This window comes from Carassius gibelio, chromosome B12 (genome assembly GCF_023724105.1).
Source record: "Carassius gibelio isolate Cgi1373 ecotype wild population from Czech Republic chromosome B12, carGib1.2-hapl.c, whole genome shotgun sequence".
NCBI classification, from domain to species: domain Eukaryota; kingdom Metazoa; phylum Chordata; class Actinopteri; order Cypriniformes; family Cyprinidae; genus Carassius; species Carassius gibelio.
This window is the reverse complement of record NC_068407.1, coordinates 14252135-14276097: the sequence shown is the minus strand read 5'-3', so window position 1 is coordinate 14276097 and position 23963 is coordinate 14252135. Positions and strand designations below refer to the sequence as shown.

Below are 23963 nucleotides of genomic sequence, written 5' to 3'. Positions count from 1 at the left end.
TTCTCTGTCAGAGCTGATGGTCTCTCTTGCTTGATTAATGTGGCCCATATTTGTCAGATTTACAAGCATCATGGTATTAAACGAAGTTGAAACATTCAGACGGTGTCAGATTCCTAGATTCATTTTCAATATGAATCAATTTAACATGAGAGAAGAGCTCCCAAGGAGTTTTAAAGAAAAACTCAGGCTTTTATATTGGAAGAGACACATTTTTAGGGGCCAGGCCTCCATTGTAAAGGCCTTGAGCTTTTGAAAAATGACATAGTTTGTGTGGAGGGACCTCTTGGGAATAGAACATGTGTACAAGGTTATGTGACATTTATAATAATGTCTCAACAAGGCAGGAACAGCTCAGGACCCTGAGGAATTGTAAAACAGTGCTGTACTGCCAGGTACGACCCTCTTTTTCTCAGCCCGTGTGCCATTTATTTCACCTTTTCCAAGAGCACATAAGTATTAAGAGCCAGTTTTGGGTTCTCTCTCTTGAAATGACCTGCGTGGCTGTCAGTGGTCACGCTGTCTTCGGCGATAATTCATTCAGACAGCCCTTTCTGTGGCGAGCTGCCTTCTCTATCCTTGAATATTGCTAATTAGCTCATCTTCTCCCTCGACGTGTCTTGCCACTTTAGCTTGTCTCTTTATAATTTAAGGTTTAAGAGGCATCTAATCACTGCAGAATGTTTTAATGTATGACGGGTCTTTAAGTGTCATCACCGAAAATTTCAGTCAAGCGGGGGGAGATTAGTGTCGTGTAAATGTGCAACATAACTTGAATAAAAATTATGTTTGAGGCATGCAATCATATGCAGTTTTGTGATGAGGTTTTTATCCCGTTAACCAATTTTTGGGTTGTTAATGTGAGGCATTAAGCAGTTTAAATTTATTTTTTTGTGTGTTCATCTGGTCAAGTAATGTTTAACGTTGTCTTTGTTATGTATCTAGGCTATTGAGACTGCACTGGATTGCCTGAAGAGTGCCAATACTGAGCCTTATTACAGACGACAGGCCTGGGAGGTGATCAAATGCTTCTTGGTTGCCATGACCAGCCTGGAGGACAACAAGCACGCCCTTTACCAGCTCCTCGCCCATCCGAAGTAAGACATCCACTTCATGTGTCATGCACTGGGACTTAAATGTAAATAGCTCAATATGAAACCGTATTTGTCCACCAATAAACCAATTGTTTACATTCAGTGTGAAAGGCATGGATGGCACTGACAGCTCAAGTTCTTGAGTAGGGTGCAAAATGCAAAATCTTTAATAATCTGAAAAAAAAATCAACAAATCTGATTTTAGATCAGTGGCAATTCATGCACATTGTACACAGAAAAGTCTGAAATATAGCAGAGGACAGTCTGAGCTGCAGTGGGAAAAGTTTTTGAAAGCGATCTAAAACAGGAGAATGTTAAAAACTACGTAGTTTTCCTGTTTTGTGATTTTATTTGCATGCACACATAGCTTACATAGATGCATCCACAGTGTATTATAAAAGACACTAAGACTTAATTTATACGTATTAAGAATAAAAACATTTGGATTTTTAAAAATCATATTAATAGGGGAAGTAATTCACAGTTTATTTGTTTATCAAAATAGCTATTAGTTGCAGCCCTGTTCCTGTGCGTTGTGAGGCTGTAACCTGCCTCTGCATTTTCACTGTTTTTGCTATATCCTCTGGGCCTCATCCAGCCTGGCCGCCACTGTCTGCAGTGTTCAGAGGGCTAATTACTCGGAGCCGTTTCTACTGGCTAGGGTCACATAACAGAGTCATTGATCTCCACGCTGAGGCTAATTGACTGTACTTTATCTGTTTACCCCAAAAGCCAGTCATACGGGCCCCTTCTGAAATAACTGAGTGTCGGTTATATGGGAGGAGAGCTGCTGCCACTGTCAGATGTCTTGATTCATGACATCCTCTCTCCCTCTGTCAGTGTGGCACACTGCGCTGGTCATCATGAAAGGGGCCTTTTTCAGAAGGCGGAATGCCCTCTTAATATCACAAATGCCAGGCCGGATAATTGAGTTCCATTCAAGTGGCAGCGTTATGAATTTGAATTGATCTGACCGCTCTCTTCGGCTCAGTCCTCTCCCTAAGCCAAGCCTTTTAAATAGCGATAATGAAATGGAGCGATCCATCACCACTGCTACCGGCTTTGGCATTATAGAACACAGGCTTGAGGAAGGATAAAACACTCACTCCATCACTGTGCTGCTATCAGCTGGGATAAATAACCAAACATGAGACAAAATGTCAGCCAGACACAAAGCCAGACTCCCATGGGGCTCAGCTGTCCAAACACAAAAAGCCTTTTATACATGGTAATCAAATCAAATCGCCTGATTGGGTTATTCAACCTCAGGCGCATGTAATGGAGCGAGTTTATGGATGCGATGCGAATTATGAGCTAAATCCCTTTGCTGGTTTTCAACAGCTTTACAGAGAAGTGGATCCCTAACGTGATCATCTCCCACCGGTACAAAGCCCAGGACACCCCGGCACGCAGGACGTTCGAGCAGGCCCTGACGGGGGCGTTCATGTCCGCGGTCATCAAGGATCTCAGGCCCAGCGCTCTGCCTTTTGTTGCAAGCTTGATCCGCCATTACACTATGGTGGCAGTGGCTCAGCAGTGTGGTGAGGAATCGTTCTGCCTTTTGGCAAATGTCATCTATATTGAAGTTCAGTCTTAACATAACTTAGTGTTTACAGATGCAGTGTTTGGAGACTGATTTGGGTTAAAGGGATAGTTCACCCAAAAGTGAAAATTCTGTCATTAATTGCTCACCCTCATGTCGTTCCAAATCTGTAAAACCATTGTTCATCTTCAAAAAAAAAAACAAATTAAGTTATTTTTGATGAAATGCAATAGCTTTTTGACCCTGCATAGACAGCAATGGATCTACCAAATGCAAAGCCCAGAAAGGTAGTGGGGACATCAATAAAATAGTCCATGTGACATCAGTGGTTCAACTGCAATTATGAATCTACGAAAACACTATTTGTGTTTCAACCACAAGAGTACCACAACATGGGTGAACTAACCCTTTAATTGTGCTAAGATTGGTAGCCATTTAATATTAGTAAGGTATCTAGAAGCACTTCATTACTGATATTTTTTCACTCATTTTCTTAAATTAATATAATGAATATAATTGATGACCTTGTGGAAAGAAATGTTTGGCGTCTGGATCGTGGAAAATGGTTATTAATATTCCTCCTAGACTAAGAACTCGGTGTCCAACCTTGTCCCTGTATGAAATCAAGATCTGATTTCTGAGTTGGACAGAAATGAATGGATGTGAGGATTGATTTTACCTATGACTCAAGAAAATCTTTCTTCTACATTTGAGCCTGCATAAGGATGCAAAATTCATAAAAAAAATAAATAAAAAGGGATATTTTTTTGTACCATAAAACAAAGTATTATTATTTTAGCTAGTGAAATATACCTAAGTGTCCCAACATCTCTAAAGGGTTAGTTCACCCAAATATTAAAATTATTTAATTTAATGGCTCACCCTCATGTCGTTCCAAACCCGTAAGATTTAGTCTGAGAGCTTTCTGCCCCTCCATTGAAAATATATGTACGGTATACTGTCCATGTACAGAAAGGTAATAAAAACATCATCAAAGTATGTGACGTCAGAGGATCAGTTAGAATTTGTTGAAGCATTAAAAATACATTTTGGTCCAAAAATGATGACTTTATTCAGCATTGTCTTCTCTTCCGGGTCTGTTTTGAGTGCATTTACGATGTTGCTGACGTACAACGCTGCTGACGTGTTTTCTGGTGCGCCCAATAACACAGATAACACGTCAGCAGCGTCACTGCAGTGTTGTGAACGTGCTCACAACAGACCCGGAAGAGAAGACAATTAATGATAACTTTCTATTGGTAGCAGAGACATTGCTTAGCTTTTAGCACATCCTATTTTCAAATAACTTCATTATTTCACAACAATGTAAGCTTTTATTTTCTATCTGTGTATGAGAAACATCCGAAGAGACCTCAAATCATCACATAACTCAATTTTCTGCCCTAGGTCCTTTCTTGCTGCCATGCTACCAGTCAGGCAGCCAGCCCAGCACGGCTATGTTTCACAGTGAAGAGAACGGCTCCAAAGGCATGGACCCCCTCGTGCTGATCGACGCCATCGCCATCTGCATGGCCTATGAGGAGAAGGAGCTGTGTAAGATTGGGGAAGTGGCACTTGCTGTCATCTTTGATGTCGCCAGCATTATCCTGGGCTCCAAGGAAAGGGTGAGGACTTCTCTTGAAATGTATCTTCCTATAAAGCTTTTTCTTTTAATGGATAGATTCCACGAGAAAGGTCTTCTGAAACTCAATCTGGTTCTTTGTTCAGGCGTGCCAGCTGCCATTGTTCTCATACATTGTGGAGCGGTTATGTGCATGCTGCTATGAGCAGGCCTGGTATGCTAAACTGGGTGGAGTGGTGTCCATTAAGTTCCTGATGGAGAGGCTTCCTCTGATCTGGGTGTTGCAAAACCAGCTGACTTTCCTCAAAGCTCTGCTCTTCGTCATGATGGACCTCACAGGAGAGGTACAAACATTTTGCAATGTCCTTAGAAATCATTGATGTTTGGGTTCCCTGCATGAACTTCTGTATCCCATGATGGCTCTCACAGGTGTCTAATGGCGCAGTTGCAATGGCAAAGACCACGCTGGAACAGTTGTTGATACGCTGTGCCACTCCTCTTAAGGATGAGGAGAAGACTGAGGAGCTTCTGTCTGCCCAGGATAAATCTTTCCATCTGGTGACTCATGACCTGGTACGGGAGGTCACCTCGCCCAATTCCACTGTCCGCAAACAGGCCATGCACTCCTTGCAGGTGCTGGCCCAAGTCACAGGCAAGAGCGTCACCATCATCATGGAGCCTCATAAAGAAGTGAGTGTGGTGTTTTTGATGTGTTAATAAAGACTGTGGCAGGACTTCTTTGCTGACCCCTTTCTTTTACCCTGCAAAAAATTTTCCTGGCCGCACTATTTAAAATTATACTTTTATATTTTAAAAAACATGTTATTGCTAGAAAAATGTGATAAGTGTACTTTTTTTGTAAATATATTTCATTTGTGTTTTATTTTCTAATGAAGAAAGCATTTACAACTAAAATTAATATTACATTTATTTAAGTTTTCTTTGCTCTTAACTGATTTTAAGGTATTTAAAGGGTTAGGTAGGTTATGTATGTTTTACATTTTACAGTTTTTCATTTTTAAATAACTAGTTTTTGCAAGAATAAATATACCACTTCAATTTGACAAGCATTTTTTTTTGCCAATTATAATCTGTCAATTTAATATTATGTTGATTTAAATCAGCACAATTCCAGGCCACAATATTTCACAGAAAACAATTGTTTACAACACACTTGTATTTTGTAAGTTTAGGTAATGCTACACTGGCCAAGTGACCGTTCCATCAACTCTGTCAACACGAGCCCAGGGCTATCACACAATTCTTTTTGTTAACTCTTTTAAGGAAGGAACTAAGCCAGTCAGCTTCCTTCCTCTAGTCAGGGAAAGTTTAAAACTCTCCTTTTTTCACCCAGGTGCTGCAGGACATGGTTCCTCCAAAGAAACACCTTCTGCGACACCAGCCCGCCAATGCTCAGATCGGCCTTATGGAGGGCAACACCTTCTGCACCACCCTACAGCCCCGCCTCTTCACCATGGACCTCAACGTGGTGGAGCACAAAGTCTTTTACACAGAGGTCAGTCTGAAACTCTCTGCCTTTAAGTGGGTAATATGAAATCACAAATGTGTTGATGCTCTGTGTGCTTCCTCTCTGAGCTCCAGTATCTCTGATTTGACACAGTTGCTGAACCTGTGTGAAGCTGAGGATGCTGCTTTGATGAAGCTGCCCTGTTATAAAAGCCTTCCTTCACTGGTGCCGCTGCGCATTGCTGCTCTCAGTATGTGCTACTTTTTTATTCATACATATACAAGAAACTATATATAGGCTCTCTTCTAAAACCTAGTGAGCTGCCTGGCTGATTTTTGCCTACACAGGCAGGCACCTTTCTTCTAAGGCAGCACGCCAACTGAAATGGATCCTGAGAAGCGATTGATTTGGACGAATTTACATAGGCAGCAGCTCTGTATGTATACAAATAAACCTCCACACAAAGTTTGTTGTTAGCATGGTACTAAGGTAAAGTAGTCCTTGTTTAATTAGATTTAACTTCACCAAGGCTGCATTCGTTTGACTCAAAAGATGCAGTAAAAACAGCAATCTTGAGAAATATTATATAAAATTTCTTATATACCATTTCTTATTTTAATACATTTAAAAAAATTGTACCTGTGATGGCAAAGCTGAATTTACAGCACTTAACTCCATATTATCTTTCCGAAATTATACCAATATGCTGATTCGGTGCTCAAGAAACATTCTTACTGATGGAAAAAGTTCATATTGTAATGGACATTGCATTTTCTGCAGAGGATATATTCAGTGCTGCCTTCAAGGTTTGATATTTTAGAATGCAAAAATATCATACTTTTCTTTTTGTAATGTGCCTGAGATGCCTTAACATGCTGACTACATAGGCAGCTCCCTAAGTTTTAGAACAGTGACCTGTTGTTTGACACTTTCACATACTGATAAATGATAAATGTCAATTTTTGGGGGGTCTGCCACATACCTGGTAGAAAATTGAAAATGTCTCCATCTTTATAATTTCAGTCCCTCCAGAAATATGCGAAAATCGCCTGATTTAATGCATAATCAGCCAAAGGCTGCATATTTATGCGGGGTCGCATTTTTCCAAATACGCTGCTCTTTTGCCGCATAAATTGCTTATTTCAGGAAGCAAAATATGCGGGGCTAGCATGATTTCATTTTTTTTTTTGCTGTTTTTCAGCAAAAAACACATATATTAGCAGAAAGTTTAAAAATGTTTCGTTTACTTCACACAAGTAAAGCGCCATTTCCCCCTTTTGCCATGGGAATGACGTAAACATCATCTGCAAACCCCGCGGTGAAACCAGGGTGAAACTTGAAGCGCGCAAATCATTCTTATTTGCCAACAAAAATAAGCACAAAAGAGCGCTCGAAGCAGTTTCCCAATTTGTTACATGACAGTAGAGCCAAATTATATTGTGAGAAAATGCGAAAACTGCAGTTTGATGAAATAGAGAAAAAAAGGTGATTCCCCCAACACCCCCTTCTCACTAGGCTACTAAAACTGTTGTAGTTTCATTCAGAAGTTGATGCAACTTTACAGTTGTAAGATTGCACTTTTTTGTTACAGAACAGTACCAAAAACTTACAGTTGTAATTATATAAGTAGTATGTAAAATAATTTACGTTGAGAGATTGCAGCTTAAATATTCTGTGATGTATTATGCTCGCTTATCATAGGAAGTAATAAGAAATTACTCTTTACATTAAGGTAGTAGCCTAGTGAGAAAAAGGTGTTGGGGGAATCACCTTTTTTTTCTCTTTTTCATCAAACCACAGTTTTTGCAAGTTCACGCATTTTCATCGCATAAAATTGCAAAAATATCCCGCATATTCCATCGCATTTTTTAAGAAAATGTGCCGCAAAATCAAGGATTTTTGCCCGCGACAATCACAAAAAAAATCTGCGTTTTTCTGGAGGGACTGTAATTTTTTTTGTTTAACCCTTCCGTGTGTCTGTTCAGACGCCCTGGCGGCCTGTAACTACCTTCCCCAATCCCGAGAGAAGATCATCGCTGCCCTCTTCAAGGCCCTCAACTCCACTAACAGTGAGCTGCAGGAGGCCGGAGAGGCCTGCATGAGAAAGGTTAGCCCTCTTCCTCCACAAGCCTCATTTCCTTTCTCCTATCTCTCAGTCTTTTCCGCACACTCTTCCTCTGCCCTTGCTGCCTCTAATGAGTCCTGCCTGAAAAGATCAATACAGGATGGAGTGAAACAAGCTGAGAGGAAAATGAATTTGGCCGTGATGCATCGTCTCATTGCGGAAGGCTGGAGTTGCCTTTCTTTTTGCACTGGGTTTAGAGTTTTTCTGCTCCTGTGAATTGACAGGACCGTAGCGAAAAACAGGGTTTTAAGATGCTATTATCTTGTCCTCTTCCTTGTAGGCCATGTAAAAGCGGCTGTCTCTATTAAGCTCTCATGGACTGTTTAATGGCTGTATATACGGTTTGAAGTCTGATTGTGTATTCATGTTCAAATGTTTCTCAGTTCTTAGAGGGGGCTACTATCGAGGTGGATCAGATCCATACACACATGCGGCCCCTGCTGATGATGCTCGGAGACTATCGCAGTCTGACTCTCAATGTGGTCAACAGACTGACATCGGTCACTCGTCTCTTCCCCAACTCCTTCAATGACAAATTCTGTGACCAAATGATGGTACGCACAAGTCAACATTGATAATATATATATATTTTTTTTAAACCAAATCAGATTATTAGAATGATTCATGAAGAATCATGCAAACACAGAAGACTGGATTAATGGCTGCTATGTATTTAAGTTACAGAATATTAAATATAAAAAAAAAAATAATAATAATTTTTTATGTATACACTACCAGTCAAATGTTTTTGAACAGTACACTTTAATTTTTTTTTTTTTTTTTAAAGAAATCTCTTCTGCTCCCCAAGTCGTCATTTATTTGATCCTAAGTGCAGCAAAAATATGTACAAATTTTGAAATATTTTTTACTATTCAAAATAACTTTTCTATTTGATTTAGGTTTTAAAATGTAATTTATTCCTGTGATTACAAAGCTGAATTTTTATTATCATTACTCCAGTCACATTTTACTTCAGAAATCATTCTAATATTTTGATTTGCCGCTCAAAAACATTTTTTTTTTATTATTATGTTGTATACAGCGGAGTAGAATTTTCAGGTTTTTTGATGAATAGAAAGTTCAGAAGAACAGCATCTGTCTGAAATGGAAATCTTTTGTAACATTGTAAATATCTTTATCACCACTTTTGATTAAATTAAAGCATCCTTGCTAAATAGAAGTATTCATTTCTTTGACCCCCCCTCCACACTTTAAAAAAAAAATATATATATATATAATATATACCCAGGCATAAATTCTGTGACCAAGAGCACAGACTCAATGTTTCTTCTGCTCTTTGCAGCAACATCTGCGTAAATGGATGGAGGTGGTGGTGATCACGCATAAAGGAGGCCAGCGTAGTGATGGGAGTGTGAGTATAAGCTTGTTTTAATATCTCTGTTGAATTATTTGTTGTACTTCTTCACAAGGGCCGCAGCCTCGTTATATATCAATGTGCAGAAGGGTTCTCTTGATACAGAGAGCTGAGATGAGCTCTCTGGACTGGACTCCCTCCTCCAGCCCAGATCGCCCAGTCACTCAGACTGTGAGTGGCCAAATTACAATCAATGATTAATTAGGCGCCATCCACCCCCAGGCCGCCTAAGTAAGGAGCCTCCGAGTTCTGGATCCTCGTTATCTTGTTGGACAGATAACCTTGTAGAGTAATAAAAGGTGATAAGTGGAGAAAGCCTTTCTGTTTCCATGCTTCAAAACGAGCTGCCATTCTTTCTGTCTTGTTCACACCCTGCCTTTCTCTAAAATGTATTATAATTACATGCAAATTGGCCCTCTGTTCCTGCAGTTCTTAATATTCTTACAACAATGGCAGAATGACCGGCCATACATGACAATGAGGCCGGGTCAGTAGGGTTCAGGGTTGGAAGGGTGGGGGGCATTCAGAATGCTAGTTCCAGAAGATTAGTTTAGTCATACAGAGGAAAAAGAAGGTCAGTTCAGGGAGAGCGTACAGCTTTATCCTTCATGAGAGCATATACTCAGATAAGCCTATGCTGGCATGCTGCTTCTGTACTGGGTTTGTTCTTCAGTGCTTGAATTTCAATGTTTTCTCAGTATAAAAATATCTTGAAAGTGTCCCAAATATAGTGCGAAAGATGCAGTCAGCGATTATGAAGACCGTGCCTTGTTTTCTGTGCCGTTCTGTACAAAGGGATTATACAAAAAAAGTATATTTATCACAAAAATGAGTCATGTTCATGTTTTACCCTCGGAAAAACACATCTTACAAATATATGCTTTTAGGACTAGTAAAATGTTGGATTTGATGTAATGTTAACTTAATTATTAAAATTAATGCAAGTTTTGATGTAGTAAGGGATGCACCGTTATTGATACTGGCATCGTTTTTGGGCCCAATATTGTACTCATTCTCATTAAAATGCTCTGATAAAAACAAAAACAAGTCAAATCGGCTGAATTGTTCTGAAAATCTCAATGCAAAACATTTGATTCTAATAGTATATTAGGCTTTCTTTATGCAAAATATTTTTATACAATACAAAGCATGTGCATATGTATGTTATATGTAAAATATTAATATTAAATATAAAAAAAGATTAAAATATTATTGCAAGTATTTAGGATACCTTTGAACATTATTCAGTTGTGTGCATTACTTGTTTGTCAAGATAGTTATTAAAATATTGCATTTAAAAGTTTAGTAACGATCATCGGTTTTGCAGTTATACATCATTTAGCGCTATGGACCTAACACCCATACTTTTGTATGCCTTTCATGCTAATTAATCAGTACTGTGTATTACCACACACGATTTCTCTCACCTTCAGTTTGCATGCTGAAAATCAATGGATCTTTGGATAGAGTCCAGCTGAAATACTGCCCATTTCAATTCAAACATTTTTTTTTTTTTTGTGGACTTTGCAGCAAGTGCGCAACCTAGAAGGATTGCTTTGCACAGAATCACACACGCACACACACCACCTTTCACATGAGCCCATCTCCTCAATCCATACAGCACCCATTACCCACACTGCTTTGCTGATTGTTTGTTGTCTCCTGTTCTGGCGCAGCCTGCCATGGAGGGTGTAGAGGTGAGATGGCGGCTTGCTGTGGGGTCTTCACTGGCTCCGCTCTCATTGTGCTCGTGGTTACTTTGTGCTAGTTGAGTCTTTGTAACCGTATCTCTGTATCTGTGGTGTTGTGTTTGACCTCTACATTACACATTTCTGAGGTGGTCCCTCTCAATCCTGCAACCGAGTGATGTCCCGCGGATCTATGATGTTTTCAGGAACCAACCTCCCACTTTGACTTTCCCACAGATGTTCCTCAAATTGTCACTGTTGATTATGTATTACAGGAGGTACACTTTTCCAATGCTGGTTATCACTAACAGTTCCTGTGATCCATTCCTTCATGCCCTTTTGCAGGAAATGACGATCTGTTCAGCCATTATAAACCTCTTCCACCTGATACCAGCTGCTCCACAGACACTGGTGAAACCTCTGCTGGAAGTGGTCATGAAAACAGAGAGGGCGATGCTCATTGAGGTACAAGATTGGCATGCAAAACTACATAGAGGTGTATAATGAAATGGAATATAAATACCTATTAGTATTTATTTCAGCCGCATTGAAATCAAGATAATTAGTTAAAAAGTTTGGGATCAGTATGTATGAAATTCATACTTTTGTTCAGCAAGGTTGCATTAAATGATCAAAAAGACAAATTTTCACCAAAACAAAAATCACCATTTTCCATAGAAATATTCCGTTTTTTCAACATTGTCGATAACACAAATTGTTTCTTGAGAACTAAATAAGCCAATTAGAATGATTTCTGAAGGAGCATGTGAAAATGAAGACTTGAGTAATGGCTGGTAAAAATTTGACTGCACGGGAATCAGTTACATTTAAAAAATGTATTAAAAGCATTACATATGAAATAGTTTTTACAATACAAATATTGTGGTTTTAAACAATTTGCATGTTTACTCCACAGGCCGGCAGTCCCTTTAGAGAGCCACTGATCAAGTTCCTGACGCGTCATCCATCTCAAACAGTGGAGCTTTTCATGATGGAGGCCACTCTTAATGACCCACAGTGGAGCCGCATGTTCATGGTTTGTTAGTTTTTTTTCTTGTCCATACCTCACACTGTATCGTGTGTCTTTTAAAAATTCCTTACCATTTTATTTTATGAATGTTGCTTTTTTCTTCAACCTTTTATCGTTTTTCTCATTTGCAGAGTTTCCTTAAGCACAAAGATGCCAAGCCACTTCGAGATGTCTTGGCTTCTAACCCAAATCGATTTGTCCCTCTGCTGGTTCCAGCTGGGTCTGCACCAACTGTGAGACCTGGGTCTCCTTCCACCAGCACTGCCCGCCTTGACCTGCAGTTCCAGTCCATCAAGGTGGGCCAAACACTCCCTGAACTGAACCATTTACTCTTAGATTTTTTTTGTAATGTGCTTGTTTGTAGAGCCTGAATATTAATGAGCATTAATAAACTCCCTCAGATCATAAGCATCATTGTGAAAAATGATGAAAGCTGGTTGGCGGGTCAGCACTCTTTAGTGAGTCAGCTCAGGCGCGTGTGGGTCAGCGAGGCTTTCCAGGAACGCCATCGCAAAGACAACATGGCTGCAACCAACTGGAAAGAGCCTAAACTACTAGCATACTGTCTGCTTAGCTACTGCAAGTAAGTGTTTTCTGTTTGGTGGTGCAGACATTACACGATTCAAGTTTAAAGTGCCCCTATTATGGGTAATGAAAGGTTCATACAGGGTTCCCAGGAGTCCTTGAAATCCTTGAATCAATGTTCAAAATCTTGAATTTTTTTTTGAAAGTTTTTGAAAATAAACATAAATTGATGCAGGTCCTTGAAAGTGCTCGAATTTATTTTGTGCAAGAAGTTTTCTGGAAAAAAAATTACCATATTTTCCTGACTATAAGTCACACTTTTTTTTACATATTTTGGCTGATCCTGCGACTTATAGTCAGGTGCGACTTATTTATCAAAATTAATTTGACATAAACTGAGAGAAATGAACCAAGAGAAAGCATTACCGTCTACAGTCGAGAGAGGGCGCTCTATGCTTCTCAGGGCTCCTGTAGTCTACCACTGAGCACCATATAGCGCCCTCTCACGGCTGTAGACGGTAATGTTTTCTCTTGGTTCTTGGTTCTAAATAAATGCAACTTATAGTCCAGTGCGACTTATATATGTTTTTTTCCTCGTCATGACGTATTTTTGGACTGATGCAACTTATACTTAGGTGCGACTTATAGTCCGAAAAATACGGTAATATTATTCCCTTTGGTCCACTAATGTGTTATTTCACCAACAATTGTGGTCTGTGTATAGAAGCTAGCTTGATTTACATTAGTTACGCGCATTTACGCGTTATGTTAAGTGTTTCAGGCGTGAGGTACTTTGTGTTATACTTTGCCATGATGTTAGAGTGACCATATTTCCTCTTTTTCCCAGACATGTCCTCTTTTTGGACATAAAAAAATGTGTCTGGCCGGGATTTCTGAATCGCACAAAATGTCGGGAATTCAGATTTTACTTTCTACAAGTGCCAGTGCTTTTTTTGTATTAGAGCACTGCGAGGGACTGTTTTCTTAATCCCGCTCCCACTGAATTTCTGACCATAATTGCCCGCTCCCGTGCTATCAACACGCAGAGTGTTTAAATCTCTTTTGAACCAGCCATCTCTCTCTCCAATATTGGGGAAAGTCACTTTTAAAAGTAATGCATTACAAAATTGCATTACTTCCTAAAAAAGTAACTAATTATGTTACTTTTTATTAAAAGTAATGTATTGTTACTTTTGTGTTACTTTTTAAATCTCAGCTGGGCTTGCTTGTTTGCTTTTAATATAAAACGTTCTATTTTTGTCAAAGGTAAAAGCCCTTTCACACCTAAAGCCTCAGGCTGAAGGAAATGTAAATTCACATCTGTACAATAGAAGAAAGTTCAGCACTCTTCAGCAATTAATAAATTTTGTGTATTTTTTGCTTATTAGTATGATTGAATTGGATCTTCGAAGCTCAGCAGCAAATTGATTAATAAAATGGGATTAAATACATAATTTCAATCATTCAGAGTCAGCTCTTTCTTTTGAGAGACAATAGCTTTATATATGGTACACTTTCAGATTTAATACTTAGCAGGATGTTTTTATTCACTTAGAGCTGTGTTACACACTGCATGAAAGGGTAATTTTCAAAAATCCATAATAGGGGCACTTTAAATGTTGTAAATAGCTTGGAAAATGGAAATGCAATGTTTTTAGCTTGATTCTTTTTCACAAAAGTTGCACATTTTCTTTCAGACGCAACTACTCTGAGATTGAGCTACTCTTTCAGCTTCTGAGAGCCTTCACTGGTCGCTTCCTGTGCAACATGACCTTCCTGAAGGAATACATGGAGGAGGAGATCCCAAAGAACTACAGCATCACACACAAGCGAGCGCTCTTCTTCCGCTTCGTGGAGTTCAATGACCCACACTTCAATGATGAGCTCAAGGCAAAGGTGAGGTTATACATGTTAAGAAGAAACTCCCATGTAGTATGCCTTTGTCGTGACCGCTCATTTTTGATTAAGAGCTACCTCGAGTGTAACAGAAGCCATGACATCGGCCTCCATGGTCAGTATTATAAATTCCACCTTTGCGGTACATTTCTGTTGAGAGTGGCACAGCGTCATGCTCTCTTAACGCTGACCATCTAATGTGGCTAACAGCCACCCGCTGCTGAATATGTATGCTCAGGAGGAGAGGGCGACAGGGACTGGTCGTGCAAGACACACTCGGTTCTCAAAGGCACGTCTTCACAGTCAACCGAAGTCTTTGAAGAACGCTAATGAATATTTATCTGCAGATTACTCTAATAGCCATTGCTCATACGCTGAGGGTTTGCCTTTAATCATGCTTGGAGAAGATGGGTAACTTAGATGATGGAGCAGGGCTCAACACAAAGAATGTTTTCTGCTAGCTCGGATGCGTCAGTAGTTTAGCACTACCTGGGGTACATGGACCCAACGGTAAACAGGTCAGTCGGATATTCAAGGCTGTGTTTCTTATTCCCGCCTAGGGTTGCAAAGGGGTGGAAAATTTATGGTAAATTTCCATAAACTTTCCAAAAATCCCTGGAATATATATATAAAAAAAAAATCTGGAGTAATTCGGAAATTTACTGGAAATGTTCCACCTTTTCGCAAACCCTATTCCTGCTTCATTTGCATTCATGTGAAATAATTCCATCAAGTTTGAATAAAAGATCAAATGCCAGTTTATTAAAATGAACTGGAGGTACTCCTCAAATTGCCACCCTCTACGAAGACTTTGAGAAACGTTAGCCATGTATCGGCAGGTAGTCTTCACAGCTTTGATGGCTGAGGCTGCTCTTGCTCTGCTAAATCACTCTTCACAGCCAAACAGACGTTGCATCCCAAACATTCCCTAGGAGAGCTCAGCAGCTGCGCACTCTTAACAGAATACATGTTTAAGGTGATGTTTTCAGGCAGCTGGAGCCGCAGCGGTTTGGGCTGTGATGGATCGTGTAGAAAAGGATTTGTTGTGATCCATCACTCATGTGAACGGTAGAGGGGCTCATTAGGACGAGGGATAATGAAGGAACACCTGCAGCCCCATGGCCCCCATGTTTGAATAAATCCACATGCTGATGCACACTTCAGCTAGCAAACAACACAACCATGTCTGACTAGACAAAGTATTGTCTTGTGCAAAGCTAGTATTATCCCATATCTTAAATTACCAATTGGTTCGTGGTTGACATGCTTGTTAATCTCTGATATTTCTTTCAAATTAATAATGTCGAGCAGAAACAAAGCCATTAGTGTTCAAAGATTCGAATTATGTAACACATAAGCGTTAACATATGGGAAGTCAGGGCTTGAAGGAATTAGGGGTTTTGAGCATCTAAAAACATGGCCACAATTTATCAGTGACAGTAATATAATGATGTTCAGGGTGATTAATATCAGTTAACTTACAAATGAACCAAATCTGAGGCTCTACGTCGTGTTTTTCGCTCTCTTCTGTCATCATCACACTTTTTAATGGCTTTATCTATGCCAGTGCTGCCGAAGCAGCCACGCTTTTGATCGTTTAAGCAAATTCAATCAATTCAGTAAATTACATCATGCTTAAAAACTATAAAGATTTACTCACCATGAACCTTTTTCATTAATGTTAACACAAAGCATTAAGTAGAATAGTTGGCATATGATTAAATACACGCTCATATGAAGACTCCAGTGGCCCTTAGTTCTTGTTATACATGAAGCAGGTTACCCATCATAGGGGGCAGCTATTTTAAGATGTCTTTCTATTATTATAATAATAAATGATGATGATGATGATAAACAATACAATTTTAGTTTTTTATATTTATACAATTTATTTATGTAGGCTATAACAGCATCATATATCTATGCCATTGGGTCAGTTTGGAGTCCAAGACCTATGGGATGAATAACAGGCAACAAAATTAATTTTCTAAAACAATCGTAATGCTGCTCATTTGATTAACAGTTCCCAGCTTCCCAGTTCTTTTATATCCTCAATGTAAATACATAAATGTAACTTACATGTTATCTGTGTCCACTTTCCAGGTGTTGCAGCACATCCTGAACCCAGCCTTCCTATACAGCTTTGAGAAAGGAGAGGGCGAGCAACTTTTGGGGCCGCCCAATCCAGAGGGTGACAACCCTGAGAGCATCACTAGTGTCTTCATTACCAAGGTAACCCTCTCCATTTCACTCTGTCTTTTATCAAATCACCAGTTCGTCTAGGATGACCTCCGGCTGTTATTTCTTCTGCAGAAATGTCAAGGCCATAAATAAAGGTCATAGTGTTTGTTTCCAAGCAATGAAGGTTAATAGCATTCATTTATTTCACGCTTAAATTGATTGTCTCTCCCCTGCTGGTAATCATAGCAAAGAGCAAACCAAAAAGCCTGTTTGTTCCTCAGGTTTGTTTTGAACACCTCCAGCAGGAAAGGAAGCCGTTCAAGTTAAAACAGACTTTTAAGACATTTTTTTCCGTTATTGTAGGTTCTTGATCCTGAGAAGCAGGCAGATCTGGCCGACTCATTGAGGATCTACTTGCTTCAGTTCTCAACCCTGCTGGTAGAGCATGCTCCTCATCACATCCATGACAACAACAAGAGCAGGAACAGCAAGCTGAGGCGTCTCATGACCTTCGCTTGGCCTTGCCTGCTCCCCAAAACCTGCGTGGATCCGGCCTGCAAGTACAGCGGCCACCTCTTGCTGGCGCACATTATTGCCAAGTTCGCCATTCACAAAAAAATAGTGTTACAGGTAGGCATGCAACAAAATTTCCGCTGCCAAAAAATACTATGAAATTATTATTTCTTTTTGATTTAGTTTGGACTGATTTTGTTTTTGTTCCTGTAATGGCAACATTTTCAGCAGCCATTACTTCAGTCTTCAGTGCCACATGATCACAAAGCAATCATTGTAATGCTGATTTATTTCTCAGTTATTGATAATTATAATTGGTGTTCAATTAATAATGGTTCTTATTATTACTAATGTTGAAAAAAGTTTGCCTGCATAATATTTTTGTGGGAATCTTTATACTTGTTTTCAGTATTCTTTGAATAGCAAGTTTAAAAGAACAGCATTTATTTGTAATAGAACACTTTATATATTTCTTTAATCTAGAAATTATATGTCTCTACAGATATCAGTTTGATAAATTTAACACAGCCTGGCTGAATAAAAGTATTAATTTCTTTACTAAATATTTTGTATTACACTGGTGAAGTAATAATTATTTTTCTATATTTTCTAATTTTATCTAAGCCATTTAAAAATCATTAGAGCCTATACTGTGATTAAAAAAAGACTACAATTAGGGGATTCATTTTCTGCTTTTTTTTTTCTAGAATGTTTTTGGTTTGGGCCATGATGGAATTAAAATGTATTAAACAGACCAAATCTTTAGTGGCCATTTCTTTTTAATTAATTAAGGAAATAACATGACACATTTATTATAAATATGATATCAGCCTTTTGGCAGATACAGTGGTGTTAAAAGTCTCTTTATCGATTCTCTGCAGGTCTTCCACAGTCTGCTAAAGGCTCATACTATGGAAGCACGTGCCATTGTTCGGCAAGCCATGGCAATTCTCACACCTGCAGTTCCTGCTCGGATGGAGGACGGTCATCAGATGCTCACACACTGGACCCGCAAGATTATTGTGGAGGAGGGCCACACAGTTCCTCAGCTCGTCCACATACTTCACCTCATTGTACAGCACTTCAGAGTATGTCAATTCACCTAACTCTCACTAGTTATCCTGCAGATACTTTTATAATCCAGTATTCACAGCCTTAGGTATCAGTTTGTTTGGTAGGTCATATAACATTTAGTTTTTTGTAGAGTTAGCTTGAGTGTATGTTTCTCTGCCTACAGGTGTATTATCCAGTGAGACATCACCTGGTTCAGCACATGATCAGTGCTATGCAGCGATTGGGCTTCACCCCTAGTGTGACTATCGAGCAGAGGAAGCTGGCAGTGGACTTAGCAGAGGTGGTCATCAAATGGGAGCTCCAGAGAATCAAAGACCAACAGGTTTGTCAGAAGGAGATAACATAGCAAAATCAGATTTTTAAGTTTTCGTACATTCCCTACAGTTAATTGTGTACGATTTTTTTTTTTTTTTTTTTACTGTACTCAGCCTGAATCGGAAGCTGATCCAGGAAGTGTGGGCGAGGGTACGAGTGGAGCCTCTGGTGCTATGAAGAGAGGAATGTCCATCGACTCGGCACAAGATGTAAAGAGATTTCGCACTGCAGCTGGTGCTGTCGGCACGGTGAGGAAACCTTAAACCGCTCGCCGCAGCCTGAGTGTGACCACTGTAATCAGTCTCTCACGCTCTGTACCCTGATGGACAGTGCCATGTTTGAGTACATTGGCTGTATTGTGTTTGTGTTTTTATGTGCAGGTCTTTGGCCGCAGTCAGTCGATGCCAGGCACAGAGGCTCTACTTACCAAACCTGTGGAGAAACAGCACATAGATACTGTGGTCAACTTCCTTATCCGCATTGCCTGCCAGGTAGTTATCCATGCAAGCCACAGAAGCTGGCATGGTGTTAAACACAAACAAACAAGCAAACATTCTCATACCTGCTTAGTCATTCTTACTGGAGTGTCCACTAATACGAACACAAGCCAAATCCCGCTCTGTGCCTGCAGGTTAATGATAGCACTAATGTGGCAGGCTCCCCTGGTGAACTGTTGTCCCGTCGCTGTGTGAACCTCATGAAGACTGCCCTTAGACCCGACATGTGGCCCCGTGCCGAACTTAAACTGCAGTGGTTTGACAAACTCCTCATGACTGTGGTAAGTCTGAACACTTGTGGGTTTTGGTCTGTTTTCTTTTATTCATTTACATTTGCATTTTATTATTTGGCAGACGTTTTTATCCTAAAATAAATTGTATCAATTTGTGGCTGGATGGGAGATTTGTGAGTACTTGGCCCTATTGTCAAAAAGGAAATGAAGAAATATCTAGACTAATGTGTAAAAACAACAACAACAACAACAACAAAAATTGCTTATGGGATGCATGAAAATACAAATTCACTCTCTGACAGTAGCAGGCATTTTTATAAAAGCAGAAATATACCCTGGATACTCTGACACAAAGTGTGCCTTAAATTTCTGTTTTTGACACCCATTTGTCCCAGAGAACAAAGGAAATCTTCACAGAGAAGAAAGGAAGACGAACAGTGTTTGCATGTTTTCAAACAGCTGTTTAGATTTTTTTGTTCATTATGGTGTTAATCTAATAACACCAAATAAAAGTGTGCAGAAATGAGCCAGTTCTGGGATTCTTCCTCTGCTATTCACTCACTCTAAATAAAGTACTTTGTGAGTGCTACCAAGTTGTTATTTTATGTAACTGTAGTGGCTCTGGCCATGTGATGAACAGCAAGAAATGGTAAGCCAGTTTTTTTTCACAGTTCAGTCAATGGAAAAAAATATCTACATGTAAATGTTTGTGTGAGTCTGAACAGACACATTAACAACCGTTCATTCAGTTTAATATTCAGACTTTTTTTCTTTTTTTTGTCTTTGTGTGAACAGGAGATCTTGAAGATCTTCATATCCTGTTCATCTCACTTCCCTCTTCATTATTTCCAGTGCCTTTCCGAGTAGTTTTTTCCCCAGCCAAATCGATATCCTGACTCTTATGAATGATTTTTCTTTCTTTGGAGTTCAGTGGTGTGACTAACTCAGCTGTCATCTTAGAGAACGGCTCTCAGTTAGTGAGCATCCACCACCTGCACTATAATCACTGCAACCTCCCATCCCTCTCTCACTTCCTCTCTCATTCCACCTGTTATCAGGCAGTGGGCTTCCTGTCGTTCGGACACACCACTCTATCGATTCTTTTCAGGGCCTGACAGTTATGCAGCTCCCTCTGCTCATGTAGCCCTGTGATTGAAATGCTCTGATATGGCAGAGAGGAGGCTGTCTGTACCTTGGAGACTTTTAGACAAAGGACTTGGAGACAAAGGACTTTTAATTTGTCCTTTGCTCATCCAAAGGTTCCTCCTAGGAAGTATTCAGAAAAATTTATGCTTTGGGAAAATAGATTTTCTGTGCATATGATGAGTCCCACATGATACATGCAGTCTCTCTTGTGTCCTCTTTTCAAACAGCCAGAAAAGCTGACGATTACCACTCTACCATATCTTACGTCTTTATTTTCAGTGTGGGTTTGACAAACAGGTCACTCATCGTCTGTTGAGGAAGTATGGTGCTCTTTTCTGCTCTCTTATACAAACTAATGGCCAATGCTGCAAATCCAAGAGGCTTTTATCATCTTGTTGTGTCTGCTTGTCAGTGATTAAAGGACAAGCTGCAGGGACGAGCTTAGCTTTGTGCAAATCTGTCCTCAGGGTCAGACCTTAGTTGTCAATATTCAGTGGCCCCTGAAATCTAATCAGCACTGGTTTTTACTCATTGTGCCAAGCCTGTGCGTTACTTGACCTAAATGAGAGAAAGAAGGGACTTTTTTCAATTATATGAGCATTTTGTGTGGCATGAGAAGTTTCAGTAGTCCAGTAAAATGTCATGATTATCGATACCACAGCATAAACATGCCAGTATGCTATGGGACATGCTGCTTTATTTAAAAGTGTTTAATGAAATTATGTAAGCATTGCTTCAGGTAATCAATCAAGTAAACAGTTGGTTAATCAAAAACAATAAATCAACCATACAAATTAAGTAAACTGTGCTTGAGGTACTCAAATTTAATGGCAAAAGAAACTAAAAAAGCACTTTATCTGGCCTTCCAAAAGTAGATGCATTTATGAATCTTTAGGATCATTTACAACAGAACAGCAACGCATTTTATGGATCACTGTTTCGTGAACCTATGAGAGGAGATAATTCTGACTTGGTGCTTCTGAATCAGCTTCTGTAAGTATGTTTTTTAATTAGTTTAAGTATTTGCTATTGGGTATTGACTGTTAAATTCTGAGTTTTGTGCATCGTGTGTGTGTGAGAGAGCGAGAGAGAGAGCGAGAAACAGAGTGACCTCAAAGTCAGCTGTTTTAACCATCTGTGGCCTGTGTACTGCAAACACATACAAGCTTCATCACTGTGTCTGTCACGTGACTGTTCCCCTTTCGATCTTGAACTGATTGTAAAACTATTGACATTATTAACTATCTTTACATTTACTTTGAAAGTGGAAGCTTGCGATTATGGAAAGGGGTGTTGCATTTCCGATGAGTGCTTGTGGTGTTTGGCCAATCAGAATAAACTGAGTGAGTGGGCCAATTAGAGAAGACTGCACTTGTCGGAAGGAGGGAATTTTTAGAAAACTACACGTTTAAGAGAGGTGGGTCATAGAGGACCTACAATAAAGATTTTTGAATATTAAAGCATGTCAACATTTGTCCCTTTAAATGCAAATGTGCTGATGCTCCCTGCCCCCTTTTCAGAAAATGGTGGCGCTTTAGGAGCTCATGATCTGTCATACCAGCAACAACAAACACTCTGCAAACAAATCTCACACACTGAAAATATCAGAAAATCTCAAGTGGTTGACTTGATGACAAAGATCCCACCCCCTCCCTATATATACAGCTGTGATTCCCAAAACAGCATTCTTGTTCTCTTGCCAGTGAAGACTTTTTTTTTTCAGCACCAAGGCTGTGCTGCTTTCAGTCCATAGACATACCGTTAAGGTTGACGTTGACGTTTGCTGTTATGAGTATTTCCTATCCTATCTAATGCGTTAAGGTGAGCGAAGTTTAGGGGAAATTTGACTCACCATGTCAATGTCAATGGTCACCGTAGAGAAAGGGAAGGACGCCCGTTCATGCTTATGTCCGGCAGCATGTGGATTCATTATCTCAGGTAAGGATTCGCATCCGATGTGTATAGCATGCATGGGTGTCAAGCATTCCCAGGCTGCGCTGGCAATTGCCGAAAGTTGCTTGTACTGTCATCTAATGCCTTCCAGGATTCGAGAGCAAAGGCTAAGTGACGTCATCTTCCAAAGACAATCCAGTTCTCACCGCTGTCCCTCCTTTGGCAAAGGGGCCCTAACCATCTCCCGCGAATGATCTTTCTTTGTGGGAAGATATTATGGAATCAGGTGCCCATGAGTTTACACCACTTTTGACCTGCAGTCGAGGGAGATGAGGAGATGATAGCTTGCCTCCTCCGATATAAGCCAGATGATGAGGAGGATGATGCTATCCTGTCTGCAGCCCAAGCATCCAGGCCGGTGATCTTTCAGAGTGGCGATGTGGTGTTGACGGTGGTGGATTGCAACCTAGTCAAGGCCTGTAAATGCACTGCAGCTAAGCTTGGCATCGCTTGGCCTGTTACACCCGGGCATCTGGTAGTTAAACGGGATATCTATTATGGGAAAAGTCACCCTTCCCACCTTCCCCCGGCGAAACAACAGCTTTCTGCTGTGCCTGTGTGTATAGCAGAGATAAAGCAGTCATGAGATAAACCCTTTTTTCATCGTGTTACCGTCAAGGGTTACTCGTGTAGTCAGTTAGTGGCAACTCGAACCTTCAGTTCCCTTCACAGTTTTTCTGTGGGATTAAAGTCTGGAGACTGGCTAGGCCACTACAGGACCTTAATGTCCTTCTTCTTTAGCCACTACTTTGTTGCCTTGGCCGTGTGTTTTGGTTCATTGTCATGCTGGAAAACCCATACACGATCTATTTTCAGTGCCCTGGCTGAGGGAAGGAAGTTCTCACCCAAGATTGGATGGTACATGGCCACATCCATCGACTCTTTGATACAATGCAGTTTTCCTGTCCCCTTAGCAGAAAACACCCCCAAAGCATGTTTTCACCTACATGTTTGATGGTGTTCTTGGGGTCATAGGCAGCAATTCTTCCTCCTCCTAAAACGGTGAGTTCAGTTGATGCCAAAGAGCTCGAATTTGGTCTCATTTGACCACAACTCTTTCACTTAGTTCTTCTCCGAATTATTCAGATATTCATTTGCAAACTTCAGATAGGCCTGTACATGTGCTTTCTTGAAAAGCCATTCATGGCGTAGTGTGTTACCAATTGTTTTCTTGGTGACTGGTCCCAGCTGCAATGAGATCATTGGCAAGATCCTCACTTGTAGTTCTGGTCTGATTCCTCACCTTTCTCATGATCATTGAAACTACAAAATGTGAGATCTTGCATGGAGCCTGAGACCAAGGGAGATTGACCGTTATTTTGTGTTTCTTCTATTTACGGATACTCAAGCCAACTGTTGTCACCTTCTCAACAAGCTGCTTGGCGATGGTCTTGTAACCCATTCCAGATTTGTGGAAGTCTACAATCTTGTCCTTGACATGCTTGGACAGCTCTTTGGTCTTGGCCATGCAGGAGAGCTTGGAATGATTGATTGATTTATTACTTCTGTGAACAGGTAAAAAGATCAGATTAGGATCTTAAAAGAGTGCTCCTAATCTCACTTTTTTACCTGTATAAAAGACTCTTGGGAGCCAGAAATCTTGCTGATTGATACAGGATCAAATACGTATTTAAATCATTAAAATGCAAATCAATTTTTTTCTTTTTTTTAAATTAATTTTTCTGGATTTTTTTTTTTTTTTTTTGTTATTCTGTCTCTCACTGTTAA

The 23963-nt window shown here is 39.9% G+C and overlaps 1 protein-coding gene across 5 annotated transcripts in view; it reads left to right on the top strand.

The window, feature by feature from the left end:
• LOC127968975 (transformation/transcription domain-associated protein) overlaps positions 1-23963 on the top strand; it is a 76386-nt gene that overhangs the window by 13579 nt on the left and 38844 nt on the right. For all 5 annotated transcript variants that reach the window (XM_052570486.1, XM_052570482.1, XM_052570481.1 and 2 more), the window contains exons 22-43: positions 943-1094; positions 2433-2632; positions 4042-4259; positions 4363-4560; positions 4646-4906; positions 5571-5732; positions 5838-5934; positions 7670-7791; positions 8193-8363; positions 9113-9181; positions 11218-11337; positions 11789-11908; positions 12034-12198; positions 12304-12485; positions 14125-14323; positions 16427-16555; positions 16868-17134; positions 17899-18105; positions 18255-18413; positions 18520-18654; positions 18787-18897; positions 19038-19184. In XM_052570486.1, the coding sequence (XP_052426446.1) occupies positions 943-1094; positions 2433-2632; positions 4042-4259; positions 4363-4560; positions 4646-4906; positions 5571-5732; positions 5838-5934; positions 7670-7791; positions 8193-8363; positions 9113-9181; positions 11218-11337; positions 11789-11908; positions 12034-12198; positions 12304-12485; positions 14125-14323; positions 16427-16555; positions 16868-17134; positions 17899-18105; positions 18255-18413; positions 18520-18654; positions 18787-18897; positions 19038-19184 (3591 nt within the window). The remainder of the gene's footprint in view (positions 1-942; positions 1095-2432; positions 2633-4041; positions 4260-4362; positions 4561-4645; positions 4907-5570; positions 5733-5837; positions 5935-7669; positions 7792-8192; positions 8364-9112; positions 9182-11217; positions 11338-11788; positions 11909-12033; positions 12199-12303; positions 12486-14124; positions 14324-16426; positions 16556-16867; positions 17135-17898; positions 18106-18254; positions 18414-18519; positions 18655-18786; positions 18898-19037; positions 19185-23963) is intronic.